We start from the raw sequence: 23,483 nt of genomic DNA, 5'->3' as shown, positions 1-23,483 counted from the left end.
CTTTCACCAACAATAAACACTATTAGAGTGCCGTGTATCCCGTACGATATAAGAGGAAACTTGCTAGCAAATAACGATAGCATCAACCTTAACGATACTCGATCAAATGAACGAAACGTTTAAGGCGAAAATCTTATTTTATGCTATTTGTTGCTTAGCCGAGGGCATCTTCCACAACCATTGAAGCTAAAAAGCTGCATATTGTGCTCGAGATGTTAAAAACAAGGTATTCATATTAAAAAGCTCCCTGGTTGAACTATTGAGTGAACTATGAAATTGACAACACGAGCTCATAAATAAGTTTTTTTTTTTTTTTTTTTTTTAGTACGATATCCTCGAGTACGATTGTGTGAATATTTTGGAGATTATTGAACTAGCTGTCAGGTCTAATTGTCAATCCCAAACAACGCATACGCAGACGGGGTCACTTAAACCTAAATGATTTACACTGCAAATAGTAAATGTCGTGATATGAACGTATGAACAAGGTAAATGTATAGATGCTTAAGTATAAACGGTATCCACGCGCATATCTCAACGTTAACGGTTGAAATGTGCACCATATTCACAGAGTATACCTGAGGTTTTCAGTTCGAACATTGATTTTTTTTTTATTTCAATCAAGTTTTATTGTTTGTTATTATTATCACTATTATTAGTTCACTGCGAAGTTAACTTTAACGAAAGTGAGTATGACGACTCTTCCTAAATCAATCAGTATTACACTATGGACAATGCAAATTTGCCCTACTGCCTAGAACATATGGCCGACTCCTAATCGAGACAATTTATCTAGCATTAGGAATACACCGTCGGATAAATAAACAGTTCACTCAGAGAAGCTGACTTTTATTCATTCTGTGATTTTCAGCTGAGACTAATTCGAGTTCGAATGCGAGTTCAACAGAGGAAGCAACGACCGGGACTCCACCAAGCGGAACGCCAGAGAACCTAGCCCTTAATAATATTAATATGAATACCCTAGCAGCGACAACGACGGCCACTGCAGCGTCGACAACGGATCAGGTCAGAATCAAAATTGTTCGTCTGATCACACACACGAATACACATCCTGTGGCATAACGGGATCTGTTTATTTTGAAACGAAAAGGCTTTAGCCTTTTCGTTACCTCAGTAAAGATATATCAATAAAGAATCCTAACGAATGGCCTCTATTCAACGGCACCAAGCGAATGGTCTGATGTTAAATAACTCATAGCAAATAAATATATATGATGGCTTGTTGTTTACGTGGGTGGCACCGTCATCGGGATGGAAGCGTTGCACTGAGTGCTGGAAAAACATCACTGAATATGAAGTTGTGTATTGCACAGTTTCGTATAAGAAGCTTTTTTGGCACTTACATCTAGAATAAGGGCTTCGTAAATTATTCATATGACCCTGTTTCAGAACAAGGTAACTTTTTGGTTTTTATCTACACGCCTTGTGTAGTACTGATCTGTCTATTGGTGCGACCCCAAGGCGATAAAAACATTTGAATAGTGAATAAACTTACCATTCCATAAACTTATGTGTTACACATGAAAATGCCCTGTTACTTTTGTTGTTACAGGGTGCTACCTATGTTCGAAAGTAAATATTTTTACAATAAGCAGTTATGTCTGTCAGTCGTATCGTAAAGTGCGTCACGGATTACATTTCGGCGTTGTTCCATCTTTCTATACCGATAATCGTCGACTTCTTTTGTTTTATTTTGTCTTAAATAAATACATTGTTAAATTTCAGACATCATAGAATCACCACGATCGTAGCGTATGATCAGGAACGAGCAAAACTTGATTATTTACTTAACCAAGAGAATCGAATTGCTTATTTTTTTTTTATCCATTCGCTTATCAGGAACCAGGCGAATGGCCACTTAAAGGGGGTTTAAGGCTCATATAAGCAATATATATATATATATATATATATATATATGGCACAGCAAAGCTCTACGTTTGCCGTGCTTACTAGGTAGCATTTCGGACGAATCGCTTTTCCACAACAGAAGGTGGCAGCACTTGCCAAACCGCTCGACCTAACTCGACTTAAGTGCTCTGTGTATGCTGAGCTTCGCTGATAGATGCTACAGTGGTCGTAGAACTATCGGAACATAACGAGGTCCGAACTATGAAGATGTCGATCGTGGTTTCCAACTGGTTTGTTCCAAAGCCTGCAGTCAAAACTCAGCCACCTCGTCATATAAACATGCGTAGCTGAGTGCAAAGCATCCATTTCCATCTTTAACATTCCAGGAACTCCCAGGTCTCCAAACCTCGCATACTTACACCCTTGCGAGAATCGTGGCTCGCGCAGGTAGTTTATATTCGTGGGTTGAACAGCCGTTCGGCTTTCTCTAAAGCACTCCATCCTGTCATTCCCCATCGTTCGCGCTGACTGCACCATACGATGAAGCATGGTGTTCACAACCGAGTCAGCTTGTCGGTAAATAACTCGCTAATGTGTTAAGATTAAAGTCGCCATCTCCCTGGGAGATAAATAAGCGTTGGTGCCTACTTGCGTAGCTGGGAGTGGCAGCAGCTAGTGACGGGTTTGCTTGTAAGTTGTCGTAGGCCTGGTATAGGATTGCATGACTTCCTATCGTAGAATCGCCGCGGTGTACCTTTATAGTTCTCTTTCTATTTCTATAACAGTGGCGGTAGACTTCGTTTTGTCAATTGCTTCTATCGCTACTGCTAGGGCTGGGTCGCGTTCCCGTAACGCTGATCCTGAATACATTCAGACATGTCTGATTAATGTTATTCTTGCAGGGGGAGGCAAGTAGCAAGGAAACAGGAGGGGAATGATTTTAGGGCGTCGTACCGCACGTATAAAAAATTGGGGGAAAAAGAAAAAGCTACAACACTATGGGAACCGATTAGAAAGAGTCATTAGAATGTACATCGATGCATATTTCTGAAACTACTATATATATGCTTCTAACATTTAGAAAAAAAATAGCATAGCGACATTTTTGTGATTACTGTGGATCTACCATCGTTTGTCAATTGAGCAGTTGCCGTTGTTTTGTTGTCTAACTGCTAAATATGATTTTTCTGTTTATTTGTGTTTATTTAATAGTGGTATTAATAATGATTTTATTATTATTATTATAGTAATCGTATTATACTTACTATTTTAGTTCTTACTTCTATTTGTGTTTTAACCGCTCTCGGTTGTTTCTGTTTCTCACTGTCGGTGTGGGTAGACAACCGGCTGCGCGGAGACCGATGGAGACGATGGCGGTGGCCCCGGAGCTTCGCGGGAAGTTGACGACGATTACGACGATGATTACGTGGCGTTCTGGAGTTGCGACCAACTCAGCTGCCAGAATGGGGGACAGTGTGTCGCCACGCAGGCGGAAGGCGGCGTACGCTGCAACTGCAAACTCGGCTTCGCCGGTCCTTACTGCAACGAAGGTACATTCACAGCTCGGCCTTTCTCACAACACTAACGGGGGCTGGCGCTCATCTCCATTTTTCTTTACCGTAGCTGACAAACGTACGCATATTGGCAACAAATAATACGGTGCAATTTACTGACTAGGCTGAACGAATGCGAATAGCAACCTGTATTTATTCCATGAAATCGGTTCATTCATTGGTTCAGTCGTCCGCTTCGATATGGCTCTTCAACTCTTGTTTGCTTTCTTTGAAAGTATGCTCTCGATTGTCGTATCTGTCGATTTTTTTCTTTTCAGAAATGGACGTGAAGTACCCGAGCTTCAGTGGTAATTCGTACATCGTTTTGCCGACGCTGCGTGACGCCCACCGATCGATGCAAATTTCGTTAGAATTTAAACCCGAAACGCATAATGCCTTGCTTCTGTACAGCGGCGAACAGGCCAATCTTCAAGGCGATTACGTAGCTATTTTGCTTGTCGAAGGATTCGTCGAGTTTCGGTGAGCCACACAGTTATAAAGAAATATCTGCGTAGATATGTATATATATATATATATATAAAGAAATATCTATAACGACATGTGGATATAATTCGTCATTGAAAACAAATGTTTGCTCAACTATTTTATTAGTTGATAGTTATATAGATACAAGTCGTTTTTTTTTCTTAATATTTACAGGGTGTTTCCTTAAGGTTTCTCTTTTATTAGGCGAGCTTTCACGTCAACTTCGGTTTGGCGAGCAGGGTAAGAAGCATCTTCCAGGCCCAAGTTGTAATTTGAATTTGCTAAAAAAAAATTTCTGACCGTGTTTCTGGGGCATGGTATGCTCGGGGGGCATGGCACAAATGCTCCAGACTGTTTCGATAGCCGCTTGACCCCCCGGTAAAGACGAAACAATATTTAGTTATGAAACCGATTATTTTTCATTAAGAAAATACTTATATTTGAAGCCTGAGCTGGAAATAAAAACGTTACTCACAGTACAACGGGCTCATGAAAGGGAGTGAGCACTTTGCAACATTGAACTTAGCTAGGCACCGCGTGCGGGAAAAGGAGACTGAACATCTGAAATATACCATTTTACAAAATATCTAAGTATTGAAAAGTGTGCGGAATGAACAAATCACGTATTAGCACAAATGTCTATAGTTTATTTGATATTTACTTATTTTTGTTAATATACGATAAATCCGACAGATCCATATTACGGAGCACCAACGAAAGGAATAATATCAACGTCTTGCTCATACAGAGCTGTTAGGGCTAGCAAGCAGTAAAACCACCATCAATTGGTAATATAGTACCCGTGATCATGGCTGACTTATCAGAAAGCAAATACAGGACAGCATCTGTTACATCCTCGGGCGTCGCAAACCGTCCTAGCGGAATCTTGTCTTTCATTCCTTTAGCTTTTGCCGGATCCGACCAGCCAACCTAAATTAGACAAGCAGGACGAAAAAGCCTTTAGTCGTGGCAGGTAAGCTAGCTTTAGCGGTCGATTTCTGTCAGCCAAGGGCAAGGATAAGGAAGAATAAAAGCAGCATGTATAAAAGTAGCGACTTGGTCTAATAGACCTCCAGAACCTTCTGCGACGGATATTTAAAAAAAAACTGTACCAGTCTCGTACTAAGCTTGTCGGAATAGTACCAGCAACAAAAAACATTGAGAGAGCCGCGGGAAGCAAACGACTCGCTAATATGTCGCGGGGTCGTAAAATGTTACAAAAGTAAAAAAGGAAGGGTACTGAGTTGTCTAGTTGGTGCAGCCAAGGAAGGGGCATCCGTTGTAGCAAGGACGTTAGGAATTTCCATCGCTTTATGCTTATGCCCTTTTGCTAGCCAATCCCTGTACTAGCGCCACCGGAGCTAGAAAGAAACCCGTTTTCATCTAGCCTCTGTATGCTGGTTGAGGCCCAAGGTCCTAAGAGGCAGGACCTTATTATCACATCATGGGTTCATATCGAAGTAACGAAAACAGTCATATAGCTGGTTTATTTATATATACCTATTTCCAGATCGTTGCGAATCGATTCTATCATACACTTGTCTGTTTGAGATATAGATGTGTTAATCCACACATTCAGACACTTCGATACTTCCACGCCGAAAACACTTACTTGCGACATGGGAGTGAGTGTAACCGTAGGATTTACAGAATTCACTCGAATGTTATATTGTCCAAGCTCCAGAGCGAATACCCGTGTCAGCTGATCTAGGGCGGCCTTCGAAGCTGCATATACCGCATGATCTTGAATAGCACTTATTCCTGCTTGCGAAGATATATTGACGATGGCTCCGTGTTTGTTCGACTTCATATGCGGTAAACAACACTGGATAACATTGATCGCCGCTGCAATAAACCATCAAGATGAGAACATTAGCGCTAGTCAGCCTATTCTCAATTAAAATTCTCCGCCTAGATAACCTAAACCTTGAGGCTAAGGTTTGAACATCTCAATATTTGTAACGCTCTGACGGATGAAGATTATTTTCATTGTTCTAGTTATCGATCTCAATTTAACGATTATTCATTTTCATCAGTTGCTTCTTGCTCTTAGGTCGACTATATTCGAATTCTTGTTGTTGGTTGACTCCCATCACTTTCCTCCGATCGGATGATCACCCCGAACTATGCTCATTTTTCCACGTTTCGGTCAACAAGAAAAATTGCTCTACACCGAAATATAGTTAGGCTGCGCATACACTGAACCCAATTTGCGCTCCCTCCTTCGGCCACCTATATGCCCATCCGTCTGCTTGACGTCGATCGATATCCTCCGTACATGTATCGTATGAGATGGGTGGTCCAGGACATGATGCGACATCGAACGCTCACGGCGACAACGAGGATGACGATGACGGCAACGAAGAACGCTGAACATTGTGAAGGCACTTGCCGACGGCCAGGCGCCTGCCGCCCCTGCTGCGGCCAAATGCTACGTTGGTTCATATTGTACTATCTGTTAGGCAACAGCAGCAGGCGACTGCTACCAGCGTCGTGTTCGATTTTCATAGAAGGGAAACCATCTTTCATTGGAAAGTGATCCCATCCTGGCAGAAGGTCCGCCAAGCTTGCGAATCTCCTGACACAACTTTGCTGCCTGGCTAACAGGAACAAGCAAAGGAATAGAAGCTGAGGTTTTTTTACTGGAGAGGAAGAAGGTCTGCCGTAGGGAAGATGGGATGCAGAGGCAAAAAAGTAAAGGATACGATGTCAGTTGCGAGGTTGCCGGCTGGGATGAGTTTCTTGGCCAATTTTCCCTCGTTCTCCAGGTTCTGTCTGCCAACCGCCACTCAGCGTTTGATCGCCCCTTTCTACAAGTGCTACTGCAGCTCCTTGAAAGCGACTATACCCAATGACCGATTCACCGCTCTACTGCGTTTTGTCGCAACTTCCACACCCCACTAATACCATTAGAACTCGTACTATTATTGATCATACTAGCGCTACAGCTATCTTTCTGCGAGTAGTCCCAGAGCGCAGAAGGGATACGATACTGGTATTGGCTACACGACAACACCAGTCAATGACCCTACGCGATACTACTTCACGACATTGCACGGAAGAGCAGGCGCCTATCAGTCACAAAGAGCGGAGCGAAAAATGGGGGCTGGTCTCGTCTGAGCTAGCGTGGCGGCGTCGGACAACCGGGTAGTCGGAAAAGGTAAGCCACGCAGAAGGGAGGCTCTGGTGCACAGCACTCAGCTGGTCGATGCTAGGAAGTACTACCGAATTCAATAGACGGCAGCCAGACGGACTACGGATGTTCGACAAAAGAAAACAAAGTCAATATTATTTACGGTGCAGAAGCGACTCAGGGCGTCGTAGTAACATCGTTGCACTAGGGAAAACTCAGAGAAGGTAAAGACCTAGAAGTAGCGACCACTTCGAAGCACATCGACAGCAATAGCGCTGTCGGTGGCGACGTGGCAGCAACGGAGCGGTGTACAAAGTCATGGAGTGGCTACCGTATATCGAACTAGAAAAGAACGCAGAAGACTAGCATGTCAGCTCGCAGGCTTATGCAGCTCAGGTGGCCTACAGACTCTGCCTTTTGCCGATCCGTTCCGCCTCTTAATCGAGTGCATTGAACTGTTCTTTTGACCCTGTTCACTCCACCCGTAGAGGGAAAATGTTGGTGGAAAAGGATCAGCCACGACTATCGAGCAATAGCTCCAGGACGATGGTCGACTGAGTTTGGCAACTGATACGTCGTTTATTTCAGTAAGAGAAGAAAACTTGCGTACAGGTTGTCTGAACGGCTGCTTGCCAACCAGCAAAACGACACAGACGCAGTTATCTACGGTCGCCTGTTAACCAAAAAAGGTAAAGCCCTTAGAACCGAAAACAGACAGAGAGAACGTGAGAAAAAATGGCAGGTCGAGCTGGACGAGTTTTATGTATATTAGAGTAAAAAATGTTTACTATTAATTTGTTGCGTTCTTCAGTCAATTTAAATAGTTTCTTTATGGCAACAAAATTGAAAAGATAATACAATTATTAGAGAAGAGAAAGACTAAAGAAAACCCGAGGGGAGAGTAGGCTTTTTTCCCAGTAGTTACGTCATATTGAAGGTGAATGGATGAACCAAAGTGCTTGGAATTGTAATAGGGGATTTCAATTGGGATGTTAAAGCTGTTTTTTTACCGAATGAATGAAAAAGGTATGCTTTATTTGCCTGTATGGACGTCGAGGAACTCAGTTCCTCAAAATGAAGTACTTAAAAAATATAAATAAAAAATATTATCATAATGATTTGTAATGTTGACGTATGAAATGTTTGTTTCAAGTTAGATCTAACTTGAAACAAACATTTAGTTAGATCTAACTAGATAGAATAGTTAGATCTAACTATTCTACGCGGTCCTTCACGGTAGTAAGCTAACGTAAAGTTCTGACTTTGTATAGTAGCTTTCATCGGACGGTTGTTTTTCCTCTACTTTTTTTAAACCCCGCTAGAAAAAGACACGCTAGTAGATAGTCTATAGTTAAAATGAAAAAAAAAAGCGTAGTTCTAATGAGACTGTGCCATCTGTAATTGAGCATTTAAAACAAGTTACTTAAGGAAAAGTTTGTGCAAATCGGTATCACTAATTTCTTTCTGTAAGGTTCCCCGGTAGGTAGAGTTTATACAATTACGGCGTTTAAATAAACTATATGACTTCGCATTTTAACAGTTACGAATTTATTGAAAATTTTATGCCTTCTTTCGAGCCTGACGGAAATGATCTTCTGAGTGATGAAATATGCAAAACAACGTAAGCACTGCCGTTTATAATATGATCCCAATATTGAGCTGAAAACTTTTATATATATAAATCTTATTTCGAACTCTGACAAATAGGACTTGTCAGAGTTCGGAATTATATACATTTCAATACGGGCCCGAAAGGAAAGATATATATCCCACACACAATATTTAAATGCCCACTTACATAAACCAAGGCAAATATCTATTTGCTTCCTGTAAGATCAAGCAAAGTTCTGTAGCTACCTTTGGTGTTTAGGTTGAAAGTTTTATTAAATGCCGATTCGGTGATGTGGCCAACAGGCTCCAACAGGGCGACTCCCGCATTATTAACGACCAGATCGGCCTTGGTATACTTAAGTGCGTGCTCGGTAGCTTCCCAATCCGTTAAGTTACAACATATAATTTGAATTTCCTGACATTCCTGTTTTAACTTCTCGAGATGTTCGAGCGTTCTCGACACCGCGATTACCTATGCCAGAGAACATGAGGGAGAAAAAGGGACGCTTAATAGGTAAAAATCACAGTTAAATGGATTATAACTAGGTAATCTATCCATTACCATCCGGTTGAACGTTATGTAACACATCTTACGTGGCTTTTGTTGTCTCCTGGTTATTCAGGTAAACCAATCACGTTATTAACGTTACACGCATGCATGTATTTTACCTATCGCCTAAGTAGAACCGAGCTGTTTGGAAAGCTGTTAGCCGAGACCCAGTTCTTGTTCGTTTTCTGTCGTAGATCCGGTCGACCGTCGCCTGGCTCATGAGGTCGTAAGGACCTTAACGAGAGGAAACATCGAACTGGCTCGAGGTGGTTCACCATGTTTACGTGAGCTGTTATTCAGTGGATTCTGCCTGGACAGATACCGTCAACTTGCAGGCGCCCCGGGATATGTAATAAGAACAAATGGAAATTGGCCAAACTTGTATTTGTTCGGAACGTGGGGCACATCGTGAAGTCGGGTACTTTCTGCAGACGTAGGAACGGTCTATGTGGCCGCACAATTGTCATCCCCGTGTTTAGTGAAGATGAAAACTTACATGAGCACCCGCTTTATACAGCTGTTTGCAGATGACGTAACCAATCCCACTGCCTGCACCTGTGACGAGTGCAGTTTTATTCTTGAGACCGTATTCGGCCAAGCTTACTATCGAGCGCCCAGGCTCCTGAAACAATGTCCAGATAAGATGGAAATATTTTGGTTAAAATAAAAAAATATAGAGTAAGAGCGCAGGCGAGAGGAAGAGCCCACAACATCTACGTGAGACGCAAATCGTATCTACGGAAGAGACGCTAGCGATTTTCGGGACTTGAGAATGTCTTTGGAGAGTAAATCTGAATCTTGACATTTTGACGCGAAGTGCTGTTCAACGGGGAACTCTAGGCTGCAGAAAGGTCCTAAATGCCAGATATGCCGGGAACTAGCAGACTAATTAAAAGCAATATTGCTTACCTAAAAGAAATGTTACAAGTCGAACGAATGGCCAGTGTAAAGCTTCTTGTTTTCCAACACTTTGATTATATAATTGCGACACGGCGCTATGATCATTACAAATGTTCTGCAACGAAGCTAAATAATGACGCATTTCTCATGTTGCCATAGCCACAATTATAATTCACATCCTGACAATATATAACTAGATAAATAATCGAGGTAGGCTGTACGTTTAATTAAAACGATTGTAGATATACATTTCGACTTCGTATTTCGTTCTCTGCTGTATAACTCGCACTACTAATTTGGGCCAGAGACGGGAACCAGTCCAGTCCCAGCAACAACCCCCAAAACTTATTCTTAAGACGGTGCGCCGCGCTCCTGAAACAAATCAAGAAGAGACTTTGAAGGAGCATCCACCGGCTGTATTTTAAACTGACCGGTCATGTCCTGTTTTCAAATTCTATTGACCTCGTCCAGCTTATTTATCTCGAGGTCATGCCAACATCTGTTCCACTCTGACCGCCTAGCCCAGCTGCATTGTTTCATTCGGTAGGGCTTTCGACCACGGTCGTACACTCATATCCAACCTGTCGTCCGATCCAAACTAGAACAGTGTCGGTTTCGATCCGTTCGACCACCCCAACGTTACGGCGGTTTACGGTCGGCCCCAAAACTTAATAATAAGTAGTGCGTTTTGCATGCATTTGCGCCGCTCTTCGTCACATAATATTCCACATCTATTTCATATCCTCTATATATATATAACGTAATGTGTCACAAATGAAGCGATGTCATCAACATGCACCCCTTACCATTGTTACAAAAAGAGGCACCAGCAATCACCTCGGCTTTCACAGCATCACCAACAGCCAGCAACTGCTTTCATTAGAATGCGGGTGTTCATAGGAGTGATTTGCCGACGTTATCGCTAGGTTGTCGCCGTTGATGCACTGGAAACAAAGAAGAAGAACCTCTTAGGCTAACAACATTGCAACTAGCGAGTGTTTGTATAAATGAAGACATCATTACATAAGGAAGTCATACAAAAAAAGCAGCAGTAAAGGTGGCCCAGGCGGGCCAACGACTTTCAGCCTGAGCTAGATCACATCGCTGTCACCGCGTAACAAGCTGACAACGTGCGCAAAAAACAGCACGCCACAAAAAACTCGAACCAAGAACGGGATCACTTGGCGAAAATTTGGCCGGGTCGAGTGAAGAACTCGCAATTGCGCTAACAGAGCACCGAATACAGATGATCGTTATGTCAATAAACAAACATAATGCAAATGGACAAGTCCTGCAGTTCTGGTGGCCGATTAGTGCTGCGCCATTGAGAATTAGAAGGGAGACAGTAGACCGGTAAGATGCAGTGGTATTACCACTACTTGGAATCGTATCGAGCAATAATGTTTCGAACGATTTCGGTGAGCGAACAGCATTACCTTACTGTTCGAATTGAAGATTTATCTGTCATCCATATCATATTCTCATTGAGCAGCTAATGTTTGCCTCACTCGTTGACAGCTGCTGGCTACGCTATGGCTAACCATTACAAGTAGGCAGCCTAATGCTATCGTGTAGAACGTGAACTAGCATTTCTAATAACCCAGTTGGGTTTGACGGTTGCTGGGGCTCCCGACGATAGCTCACGCGGCGCAGCTTAGCTGGACGAGATGGCACTTTCGGTCCACTTGAACGCAGCCATCGTATCCAGCGATCTAAGTGGCTATAGCCAGCAGGATTAGCGAAGGGCACGAAATGAGATGATCTACAACAGTATTTGCCTGTTACGTACGCACATCATTGTCGGCGATCAGATCGCAGACCAGCGAGCGAATTTTCAACTATTAGCGATAGCGAAATCCAACGAAACGCGATGATGGTGATACTCATGCGGACACCGCTAATGTTATGGAAAATGCCGCCCACCTACGAACCCAAAGCCAAAATCTATTAGCTAGCTACGCTAACAGCATAACAAGAGCTAAACAAACGGAGAAAATAACGACTGTAGTGGTGACGCGATACCACGTTCGAAATCGTCTGTGCAAGACAACCAGATCTCGCGATACGATAGACTAGTCTACAGGGCTCGTTTTTCTTGTCGCCATTTGCCTATTTTGTTACCGTTGAACCGACTGGTTTTTTTTTTTAATAGGCAGGTAGACACTCTTCGCGACGTCGAAAAAACGCCTCCATCAATGTACAGCTCATCAATGATCTCAAACAGAGAGAATTTGAATGACCAAATCGGAGGCATTGCCCCAGGGATCGAACGACAATTTCAAAAATTACAATACTTACGCTAGAACTACGATCGTTCCGTTTTCGTACCGAGTTATGGTGCGTAGTCACTCCACAGCACTAGAGGACTGGAGTCTGGCGTCTCTGGAGAGCTGATGGACTCTGCGTCCAGAGTCCAGTATTTTGTTTGATCGCTTCCCGCGCATTCTCTGTATGTCCCTATACGTATACAAGTATATATATATATATATATATATATATATATATATATATATATAAGGCACTTTTGTTGGGCCGTACTGCTTTTTTGGGCTCTGTACAGTGCATCGATAACAGGTTGTTGTTTGGGCTGCGACAACTTGACGCATTCGCGACGGCAACGGTGACGGCTACAATCTACGGAGGTTACGCCGTAGACCTTCACACCGACTGCGTTACAGCGGGCAAAGGGGCTCAATAGAGCAGACGCAAGAGACCATTCCTCTTCCCTATCTAACTCGTTTCCTTTATCAGTATCGTGACAAAAAAAGAGAACGAAATACCTGCACTAGACGTTTACAGCAAAAGTCTACGCATCAAACTTAGCGAGTACTTATTACGGAGGGGCTTATATCTACATACGTATCACAAAGACACGAATAGATTATGGAGGCTTAGCAAAGAGCGAGGCACCATCACTGTTCCGTTGGCAGGCAGCGAAGAGTGATATTGAGCGGAGCCCTAAAAGGAGATCGCAATATTGCCCGTAAAGGCTTAGCGTTTGTTGAGAGCAGTTGTTTGTATCTAAAGATCACGAACTAAAAGGAGAAAAACAAGCCGTTCTAAATGCGATACGAAACTGCCAAGCACAAAAGCGGAGCGATGTAGTGATCATATATTACCACTGTGGGGCTTGAACGGAATATAAAACTGTCTGTACCCGAGTGGAGAGCTTGTTGACGCTGACTGAATTACTACCGCGGCCCTGGCCATCGTTACTGTGATCATGATACTAATAGCCGCCGCAACATAATCTTATCTCCTGTTATGCTTTTGTTACCCTGTGACAACGGTGTTACAGCTAGACAGCGACGCCAGATAGAGAACGCCAGGCAGCGAGACCTGCTTCCCAGCCCCAGTCCCACAGTTACTGGAACAGCGGCAGAAATGCAGAGAAGTCCAACGGTGAGATGAAGAGGGCCAAAGAATTTCAAAGAAATTCACTGGATGCCAATAGCGGACCGAAAAACCGCGGTGCCATAAATGTATAAAAGATGAGATCGTTAAGTAACTACATCTGTAGAGTGGGGGGATTTAACAATGTTATTTTCGGTTGATATCGTTGTTGGTACGATTTCTGCTAGCCACCACCGCCGCTGTTTCGGTGTTTACTAAAAACAGATTTAGGAAAAACTAGAAAGCACCACCAAGTGTGATACGTATCGAGATGTTTCGCTGTGTTGTTGACATCTCCAATTTTTTTTTTGTCAAAAAAATAAGGTACGCGGATATCGATAGTCAGGCTCAAGAAAAAGAACGCCAAACTGCCATTTAACATGTAAATGCCTAGAAGTAGGCGATGGTTAAATTGCATATGGGCATAGAACTATATACGTCATTTAGTTATTTTTCTAACGGAAAATAACGCTGATTTTAAAATCGGTGACTGTAAAACGTGCGCTGTTTCTCAGACGTATACATATAGCAGAAATTTATATTTTTCCAGCACAACTTTGAGGGGTTAGATTTTTGGGGCTAGTTCATCTTTTTCTTTGTCGGACAATATTGCCGGCTTGTGGACCATATTTCTAAAGCAGCCAATTATAGATCAAGTTTAAACATGGGGTATCTCTTATGCCAAGATCTTCACGATAGGTACGCAGAGCTACGCGTAGTGAAAGTGATTTTGGAAAGCGGTACTCAAATTGTTATAATTGTCTGACATATTTAACAAAATACAATGCCAGGATACGCCTAAACCTTGAACATTCGAAACTTAGTTTTACAATTCTATTTTTTTTTATCAGTACCCATGGTAACAAACAAGTGTGTTTTAATTAAATGAAAAATAGCTAGCTTAATATTAAATGGTTACTGAGCCTCCCGAGCTAACATCGTCGTTATTTTGGTTAAGGAAAATTTTCCTCTCAGTTTTGTTGTATGAGTGACATTTTTACACTAAACCACCAGTGATTCAGTAGGTTTGTCGCTGATCGGTAGAGTTATTTCGCTCTGGGACCATATGGTTTAAAGATGTGTATTTAATTGGACTTTTCTTGAGAAATTTTGCATTTTTCTCTTCGTAAAGACATTGTCACAGATAAATCATTTGTAGAAGTCTTTTTTAGATAATTCTTTTTTCGTGACTAGCAAATTGTTTTCTACGGTCGCTTTCAGGGAACTTAGCCTATGTAGCCCCAACACCTTCTGCGCCCTAAGTTCATTCACGTTAAAGGCTACGTGGGCAAAATGGTCTCATACATGACATCTGTATACGCATCATGGCACGTAATGCCGTTTTCCATGAACTCACAGCACAAGTAACAGAAGATCCTTATTGGAATAAGCTATTAATGCTATAAGATTAGTTAGTCTTTGCATGACAAAGATACGATTTACAGACGTTAATTTTTAATGGAACAGTATGTATCAAACGTGATCGTAGTGATATCGGCAAAAACCAGTCCCTTTGGTTAGCTCGACCTTTGACGTTGTTTGCTTAAATTGAGATTGTCTTTGCTCTTCGCGGACTCGGAACCTCAGTTCAATGAATTATGGTCTAACATGACTCATGGAGTTCAGTCGAGAACTCTTTTCTGCTAGATCATTTGTGAATTCAAAGGGGGCGAAGTTTGCTGTTTTTCGTGACATTAATTCACTGCGTTATCACCGCTTTGTCTCTGAGGATATTACACTAATAAATTTGCAATTTTTTAGAGCTGAAAGACGAAAGTTATCCCGATGTAATTCGCTGTCCTGCCCTCCAGATTGTTCGGAAATCGGAAGTTACCAGCTCGAGCAACTTTGTTATCAAGATAATCTGAAAGCAGTGGCCATAATTATGCATGAAAATAGTGGTAAACTGGCCTTTCTTTGCTGTTTTTTTTTTTGTCTTATTGTCTATCTAGCCATATCGAAAGTGAAACTCTCCGCCCGGATACGCCATTAGTAAGAGCAGCTAATTTCTCACTTGAACTTTTTTCGTGTTACTGTTAACGCTTCGCCCATAGCGTTCGCATGTCAGTATCTATTTTTTCTTCTCAGATATTGTCCATAGATACATCCCTCATCGCATCTAAAACGCGGCAGGCGTCTGTGGATAATCTTAGATTGCTCCGTTTCCGTCCTGGATCAATTGCTGTGTACTACTTTATTGGCGTCGTGGGCTGTCGGGCTTTTGTAGCGTTAAGGCCTGCTTAACCCGTTGTCGAGCCATGGGGAAGGTGAGCACGCATTTGGCCTAGCTCAGTTTCGTTTAAGCAAGGATCACGATCCGCAGCACGTTCAATAGCGCACGTGATGAACGTGTTCACAGTTTCCTGCAGCGCTTGCCTTCATTTCCTAATAAGAGATAAAGAATAGCCTCCCACGACCACTCTCTACCTTTAAGCGACAGTTTTTCTGCAAACCTTAAGGCGGAACCTCGCTTAGCTGGTCAGTAACCAACTCGCAGCTACTCTGATCGTCAGCAAGGCAGTGTTTGTTCCGTGTCCATAATGAACGCTAATAGGAACGAGGCTGCGGCAATGGTAGTAGCCGCGGGGCGCCATGAATTTATTCATTAACACGTCGTTGGCGCTCATATCTTATTTAAGGTAAAGACGGACAACCAGTCTGGCCCTGAATGCCTATCCAAATCGTGAGCGCAGGCGCTATTATATGGTGTATGCATGTATTAATTCACGCCTACAATGGCGCCGTTGGCGGTTCATGCTGCTGTCAGTGGCTGCGACGACGTAACGCGCATCACATAAGCAAAAAAATGACTAACTGATTCTTTTCGCCTTTTTTAGCCATTGGTTAGCCGTTACGTAGTCTATACGTAGCAGATAGAGCTAAGTGGCTATCGACTTGAAATTTAAGTTTATCAGAGCGAAATACTGACATACGGCAAACTTGTCCATTGCGTCGATTGACTGCTAGTGGATGGTGAGTAAGCTATAAACGTATCATTCATATGTGTCATATATATAAGCGAAATCGGGATAGGCCTTAACGGGCTGTTTGTTATATATATAGATATAGGCTCATCTCCTTCTTCTCGTGCTAAACGAAAACGCCTCATTCTACAACGAAACAGTATTTCATTACGACAAACAACGGTGCCTCGGTCTCGAAACTTGAGCGAAGATTGGCTGTAGTACAGTATTTATGCCCTGGACGAATCCCAACTGAAATTATTTGGGTCATTTTCAATCTACAGCATATCGGGTTGGGTATATGAGTATGCGGTGGCAGAAAAAGCACAAGGAGATTCTAGCAGAGTAGAAACCCACGTCGCAGAAGGAATAACGAGGGCGCTCCCGCCCAAAGAAGGATTTCTGACGATCCTTGTATTTACGTCAACGCGTTGATGCAGAAATTTGAGTGAACGCACGACGGCACGGATAGTTCACGAAAACCGCACGTATCCGTCATATTTTATAAAAATCAACCAAACGCTCTCTGTGAACAGTAAAATCAAGAGATTCGTCCTGTATTGTTTGGTACTCAGCTCTTTCTGAAGAAAAATGTTCTGAAGGAAGTGTGCGAACGCGATCGCGAGAAGTTGTGCCTCTTAGAATAGGAGCACATCTTCAGCTGAAGTTCATGTTCTCATTATATTAGTTCATGTTCTCATTATTATAGTGTCCAGTGTGAGAGACGTCATGCTGTCATGCCTCTTTCAGAAAAGCGAACGCATCGGTAAGCAAGTTCATCTGTATGCTGTACAAACTATTGTGCAATCGTAAGTAGCTGAAGTGTTTGAAGGAAAATTGTCCTGCTTCCAATAAGATGATGGTGCATCGGTTCGTATAAGTCAATCAGTGACCGCTTGAAATACAAACACGTTCCAGTATAAGTACATGACCCACTCCGGATCTAAACCGGTCGTGTGCTATCTATAGAGTATTACTGAGCGAAATGCCAACAAATTTTATCTTGTCTTGCATACTCGTGCCATATAGGAGGCGTCCAGGAAATTCCGTAGAGTACATTTAAGACGAGCCTATGAGCTGTTCAGTACCAGAATTGAAGCCGCAGTCGCGACGATTGACGATGACATTGAATAAAATGATTGGCAGGAACAGCACTTCCAGCATATGTAAAAAAAATTGCTGAAATATTCATTTTTATTTTGACACAGTCTTGAAAATGAGGTATAAAGAGACGTCTAACTGTAAGTGCCTCTCTTTCTCTATAGATAGACATACGTATCTATAGGGCAGTATGCCACGGTTTTAGGTGGTGTTCTGATACTCCAGGCGCTATCTGGGCTATCTTTACATATCGAGTGCATGTAATTATCCTACTACCTGGTCTGCTAAATGTGTTGTAAGTGTATATGACCCTGGTTCGCCCGTGTCCTGAATGACATTGACGTCTTTCAGAGTAGCGTTTGGTTGACCAACCAGCCGTAGGCTCCTGCACAAAATTGCCTAAGTTAAGCAACAAGGATCTTGCTTCTAGATAAAATTTCTAAAGCTAAGTTTTTCAACTGTAGGTGTTCTCTTGATTGGCGACTGAGTAAGGAGTGTATTCGGCAATCCCGAGCTTAGTGGAGTAATGTTGGGATTATCGCAGAAGATTTTCTGGGATTTATCAGAAGGGTGTATTTTCTGTATTGAGATAGATGTTCGACACGCAGATAGATTTGCAGGGTTTTTGGACAATGCTTGAGTGTACACTAGTACTATGTGGGTAACTCAATACAAGCTCAAAATAATTACAAATATTCATCAGGTGGCTTGTCCATGTTTATCGGGTAGAATTTATGGTTCCTATGGGCCAAAACTGTCATCTGCTATTGGAAAGGAAGATGCATCTTTTATAAACATTAACCATTTGATACCGAAAATTCTTTTTTAGCGATCCTGTGGGGTGCAATCGCACGTTTGTGCATTTGTTTAATGAAGAATTAACTTTTCGGCTTGCAATATCATTCTCAGAGTACACGAGCAATGCAAAATTGCCTTATGAGTCATCCTCGGTTGGCCAGCAAGTTTCTGTTAGGTAACTTTCATCAAAAGCCTAAAGCTGTTTATCTTAGACATTTAGTTGCTTAACTTCCTCTTTAAAAACGATCAAACCAGTTTATAGCAACTGAACGGTATTCTCTAAACTATTAACCAGAGTTGAACGAAGGTACACTATCCCCTGGGTAGTAATCATTGTTATTGGAAAAACAAACAGCATATGAGGCAGCCTCTCCTGGCACTGCATGTGGATATTGTTATTCTTTCCGATAATATTCAAATGTCTCATGCAGAGTAATTTTAACGCTAATTTAAAGGTAAATTTAAAGAAATAGTCTTCTCAGAGCGCGAGTCCTTAAAAATTCTCCTAAAAAAAAAGTACTAAAAAATAAAATTTGAGCACAAAATCTAGTTCAGCCCCTAGATTTATATATATAAATAGGTTACAAATGTATAGTGATTAATGGTACAAGTCTCTACGCAGCATTTATAGTGAATTCGATTTAAGCAACACGAACACATCGAGTTTTGCCTTGTCACAAGTCGTTTGGATAGCACGAGACATCTAGGCAGCAGGTTCGTGCGTGATCGCTTAAAGATTTTCTGAAGGATGCTCTCTTTGCTAGAAATGTCGGTGTCCTTTTCCTACGCAAATCTATAAGGGCTCTCTTCCCCAAGATTACGCTATATTCCGTTTGTTGCTCAGTCCCACCGCGCAATATCTAAACCTGTGGGTAGTTTTATCTTTTCTTACTATTTTGCATTCGCCTCTCACCTTAACACCTTTGGATGATTTCGACCGTCCGGCCGAGCACCTGTTTTCTATCGCTCTGTCTCCTAGACGCTAAATCGCGCCGCCGTCCCAGATACGGCGCTCCGTTGCTACCCACAACGACCACGGATGCGCTTCCAGTTTTTCCTTTGCGCTTTAGTACGTGTAAACGCAGCCACGAAAACAACTTCGGGCAACTGTGGTAGGGAGGCGTGGAGAGTATAGGGGTCTGGAAACTTAGAACAAGGCCGTGAAGAATATCGAGAAACGCAACTCGAAGTGCTGCCGATTCCTAGAGAAAAGGCACGAAGGGGCAGTCGGCATGTGAGCGCTAGCTGTATTATGTCTTCTGCGGAATAAGAGCTGCGTACATAAGAACTACAAACTCCTCACCCAGATGGGTTCACAGTCCGTTCTTACGATGAACAATCGACGAGGAAGCTTCATGTGTGGCAGCTTTAGGCACTGCGTGTCCCCGTAATCGATTCTACTGACGGAATTTCGGCCATATACGCTGGTAGCACTCTCTGTTCGTACCTATTTTCAGGCGCCGTAACTTGCTGGCAAGACAGTATTCGAAATATTTTGTTTCATAATCGAGGTCCCGCATTGTTCTCATTCAACTTAACAGAACTTTTTAATCAACGACCTATAACATTTATCCCTTACGCAAACGCGCGGAATTTCCCATAATTTGATGCAAATCTGTAACAGTCAGTCAGATATTATTTAATATAAAGACCTCAGGGTAACTGAGAAAGGATCTTTGACTGAAATAGAACTATTGCATATCGGTTCTGTTAACTTGTTGTTGTGTAATTTCAAAACAAAGATTTTATTCCAAATTATTACGTACTAGGACGCAGTATTAATTTAAATTAGAAATTCAATATTGACCAGAGAGATAGCAAACCCAAAAGAGTCGTAATCATCGTTAGTGGTAAGTATTAACAGCTCTCTCTAACACCCTGGCTGGCTCTCATCTCTCGGATAGGTTTGATTGCGGTATGGGCGAAGGTATTCTTCGAAGCGATCAGCCGGTCGTGCTCAGCTCTTGGAACAAACTGTCAATATATCGTGATCGGTGGGACGCCTGGATGCAGCTTAACAATGACCACCAGGTAGGTGAAGTTGTATTCCTGAGACGCACACACAAACCCCGAAGTACGGCCAGTGGATTTAGCAACCGCTTTACCAAGGGGCCCAGCTGTATGACACGCGCTCGTGGCCGCTATTGGCTTTCGGGTAGAGGGAAAACTCTCAAGCAAATTGGAGGACAAGGTGCACAATGATGGCCAAAACTCGGTCCCGATAACGTCATACTCCGTTCGAACAGCCACCTGACTTTGAGTTCAGTTCTGCTTCTGACAGGCAGGCCATATTATTTCCTTAAAATCGACTACCTACTGCCAGCTGCCAAACACCGAATTGGCTCTCCTAAGCACGAATCGCTTTCTGCAGATGGGCGCAAACGAGTTTGCTGAGATCTATCTATGTTCAATAAGAAGGGCGTATTTGAAAATATAGAGAACCTTGTTTAAAATGAAAATAACAATAACATCCTTACCCGTTTGTAGAAACTTAGGCGTTTCTGTGATACGGTGATATCATTTCTCATTGAGAAACAGACCTACTGTTAAAAATTGTGCTGCCATCACCCCGCGCATTCTGGCTGACTTGTTCAGGTCGGGCTTACCTTGACGGCGATCCATAGCGCTCATTTAACACCTTCATCCACAATGCGTCTTCTTGTTGTCGCGCACCTAATGTCGTTATATTTCAGGTCCAAGGAAGAAGCAAAGGCTTATTCTCGCGTATCACCTTCAGAGACAATTTATACCTGGGCGGGTCGCCCAATATCACGATGGTTGAGGGACGTCTGAGAACAGATAAGGCATTCATAGGCTGCGTGAGAAAGCTGGAGATTAACAATAGGAACTTTGATTTTCGTTCAGGGGTTAAAGGCGACGCACTCGACGGGGCCGATATCGGTAAGTAATGCAATATGTACGTATACGTAACAATCATTTGCACACTGGGCAAACAACTGTAGTATTTATACAGCGGATGCCTTTAGGTAGTCGGCGCAAAGACAACACATTATCACTGGATATACCTATTTACGTTTCAAGTACTATTGAAAAATTGTTAATATTTGAGCTCATTCAAGTTGATGTTAGTATACGGTTTGGGATGCATGATTTATCACTTGGATACGGTATTAACCTGGGTGGAGGAACGAAAATTTAGGAACTTACTTATACGAATAGAATATTACAATAGTTGGACTGTGTTACACCAAAAACATTTTGCGGAAAATTTAACTTTCTTTGACTTTTACCAATTGATTATAACTATATATATTTTGAAAATCTTCGTTATTACATTATTTCGTTCCATATGGGGTTCTACTATTACTCACTAGTGAACAAGATAAAAAATAAATAGCCCGTACAGATTATCGTCTAAAACCGAAGCTTATAGAAACCTATTTAAGTCGCCTGAACCACATAATTCGATCGAATGCGTTGCGAATTATCTAACATACATCAACTACTCTATATTATACGTGGTTACGTAAAATTTTTATTCCTGACAACTAAATACAAAAGTCTTTTACTACGGTTCGTGACTAGCAAATACTACCCTTCTTACAACAAGTGAATCTGCGCAAATAAAATGCTTCAGAACAACTTTTTTGTTTCTTCCAGTGTCGGAACACTGCCCCGCTAACTTCGAAAGAGCATAAACTTTCTCAGTCTCACTTTTCGTCATGATCATTTCTGAAAGTACGCGACAAGGGGTTTTTCATTGCTCCATTCTATAATATCTGTTCAGACCATCCGTGTGCGTCGTTTTAATCCTAGAAGCTCTTCCTGACGCATTGCGCGCGGCGTTTGCACTTGCAATATGGCTGTCGCTGATCCTTCTGACAGATCTTCAGGCTTCCCAGCCTACACGATTTCCTTCTGTTCCCGAAATTCGCGTATCCCATTTAAGAGATCCTTGTTGCCTCGAACTCGAGAGAAAGAGCTTAAGGCAAGCTGGACAGAGTCCTCACGCAAACGCATACCGTTTCATATGGGGCAACCGTCGTCACGAAAGGAATATTAAAGGGGTCTGTATGTAAGGCTGTGAGGGAACGAGGAAGCGCATAGCGACAAGCTGCCTTTACAGTATTGCGTTGCACAGTTCTACAGAGACCAATACCATTGGGCCTCGGACATCTGAAATAATCTGCCCCTTTCTTTCGTAGAGAGGAAATGCGAATGCTGTTTGCCGAGTTATTTTTGGAAGCTTTTCTACAGTGCCATAGAGTGCAGTTTTCATATTCTGCGTCATGCCGCCAGTAGTTCTATTGCTTACACGGTGCTTCTCTTCTACCAAGCCAGGGTTTGGCATTGTATTCTGACGCAACCCCAAACATTCCTTCATGTCGCGTAGCTCACCGCATCCACCCTCAGGTCCCATACGTCCAAACTCTGTCGGCCAGGCTTTGCTGTTTCTCCGGTTAGGATGCGCCGATTGGGCACGGCCAGAAAATAAACAAATAAAAAGAGAAACCATTAATGGTAGAAGGCCGTCTCCTAAGCGCATACAGCGTGCCAAGGACAACAAGAAGCGACTTATAGCGGATTAACCACCGCGACGGCTGGTGCTTCTGCTGGCCACAGGGTTACTGCCGTCGTACGGTTGCGAGCTACTGAACAGACGAAGCTCGCTAGCCAGGCAGGCATTATCGAGAAAACAACGACGAGATCAGGGGAGAACTCAAGTAAGAAGGTGTTAGAAATCATGCTTTGCAACCGCCCGCTTGAAATGATTGTTAACACGCAAAAACCGTGGACAGAAGATGTGCAATATAGACTACAAAGAATCGCATACGTGAAGAAAACAGCAACTGGGCTTTGTATCGGCTTAAAAAAAAAGAGTGAGATACGCAATAAACAAAACGTGACCTGACACGCTTATAGTAGAGCGAAACATTCATTTTAAAACTATGCAACATGGCTATGAAACCCTGACATGCAAATAAAGCTTTCGGCTTTATTTAAGACGAAACTATTTCATTGCGAAACACGCTATTCTTTCATATAATATTCCTATTTGTGTCATTAGACAGACGGCTGCTGTGGAAATCGACTTAATCAAGATACCGACTTTAGCTGCTAACGAGATATCTAATGCTTTGCTACCTTTTTTCTTTCTTAGCTTT

General features: G+C 42.5%; 2 protein-coding genes across 10 annotated transcripts in view; one reads left to right on the top strand and one right to left on the bottom strand.

Annotated features, from left to right (window-relative positions):
* The window catches only part of LOC111249810 (pikachurin-like), a 226,426-nt gene that overhangs the window by 195,144 nt on the left and 7,799 nt on the right, over positions 1-23,483 (top strand). For all 9 annotated transcript variants that reach the window (XR_015327236.1, XM_022804158.2, XM_086988268.1 and 6 more), the window contains 5 exons: positions 872-1,026; positions 3,209-3,419; positions 3,701-3,902; positions 20,262-20,388; positions 21,051-21,258. Coding sequence is in view for 8 of the 9 variants with exons in the window: in XM_022804158.2 (XP_022659893.1) it covers positions 872-1,026; positions 3,209-3,419; positions 3,701-3,902; positions 20,262-20,388; positions 21,051-21,258 (903 nt within the window). In the remaining variant the exon portion in view is untranslated. The remainder of the gene's footprint in view (positions 1-871; positions 1,027-3,208; positions 3,420-3,700; positions 3,903-20,261; positions 20,389-21,050; positions 21,259-23,483) is intronic.
* LOC111249813 (L-xylulose reductase-like) lies at positions 4,535-13,312 on the bottom strand. Its single transcript, XM_086986508.1, has 6 exons — positions 13,298-13,312; positions 12,401-12,460; positions 9,699-9,824; positions 8,899-9,124; positions 5,521-5,753; positions 4,535-4,838 (listed from the first exon to the last, which is right to left on the bottom strand). The coding sequence occupies exons 1-6, from the start codon at positions 13,310-13,312 to the stop codon at positions 4,668-4,670; spliced, it is 831 nt and encodes a 276-aa protein (XP_086842634.1). The 3' UTR covers positions 4,535-4,667.

The sequence above is a fragment of the Varroa destructor genome, unplaced genomic scaffold (genome assembly GCF_002443255.2).
Source record: "Varroa destructor unplaced genomic scaffold, Vdes_3.0 BEIS01000004.1, whole genome shotgun sequence".
NCBI classification, from domain to species: domain Eukaryota; kingdom Metazoa; phylum Arthropoda; class Arachnida; order Mesostigmata; family Varroidae; genus Varroa; species Varroa destructor.
The sequence above is the reverse complement of the archived record's forward strand: the minus strand, read 5'-3'. Positions and strand labels throughout refer to the sequence as shown.

Bases quoted from the DNA above. Each gene is read 5' to 3' on its own strand.
- LOC111249813 (XM_086986508.1), bottom strand. The intron at 9,125-9,698 runs GTAAGTTTTCAT...TCTCTGGCATAG, and splicing joins TGTATAAAGCGGGTGCTCAT to GTAATCGCGGTGTCGAGAAC. The intron at 5,754-8,898 runs GTAGCTACAGAA...GGTTTATTGCAG, and splicing joins TTTCAACCTAAACACCAAAG to CGGCGATCAATGTTATCCAG.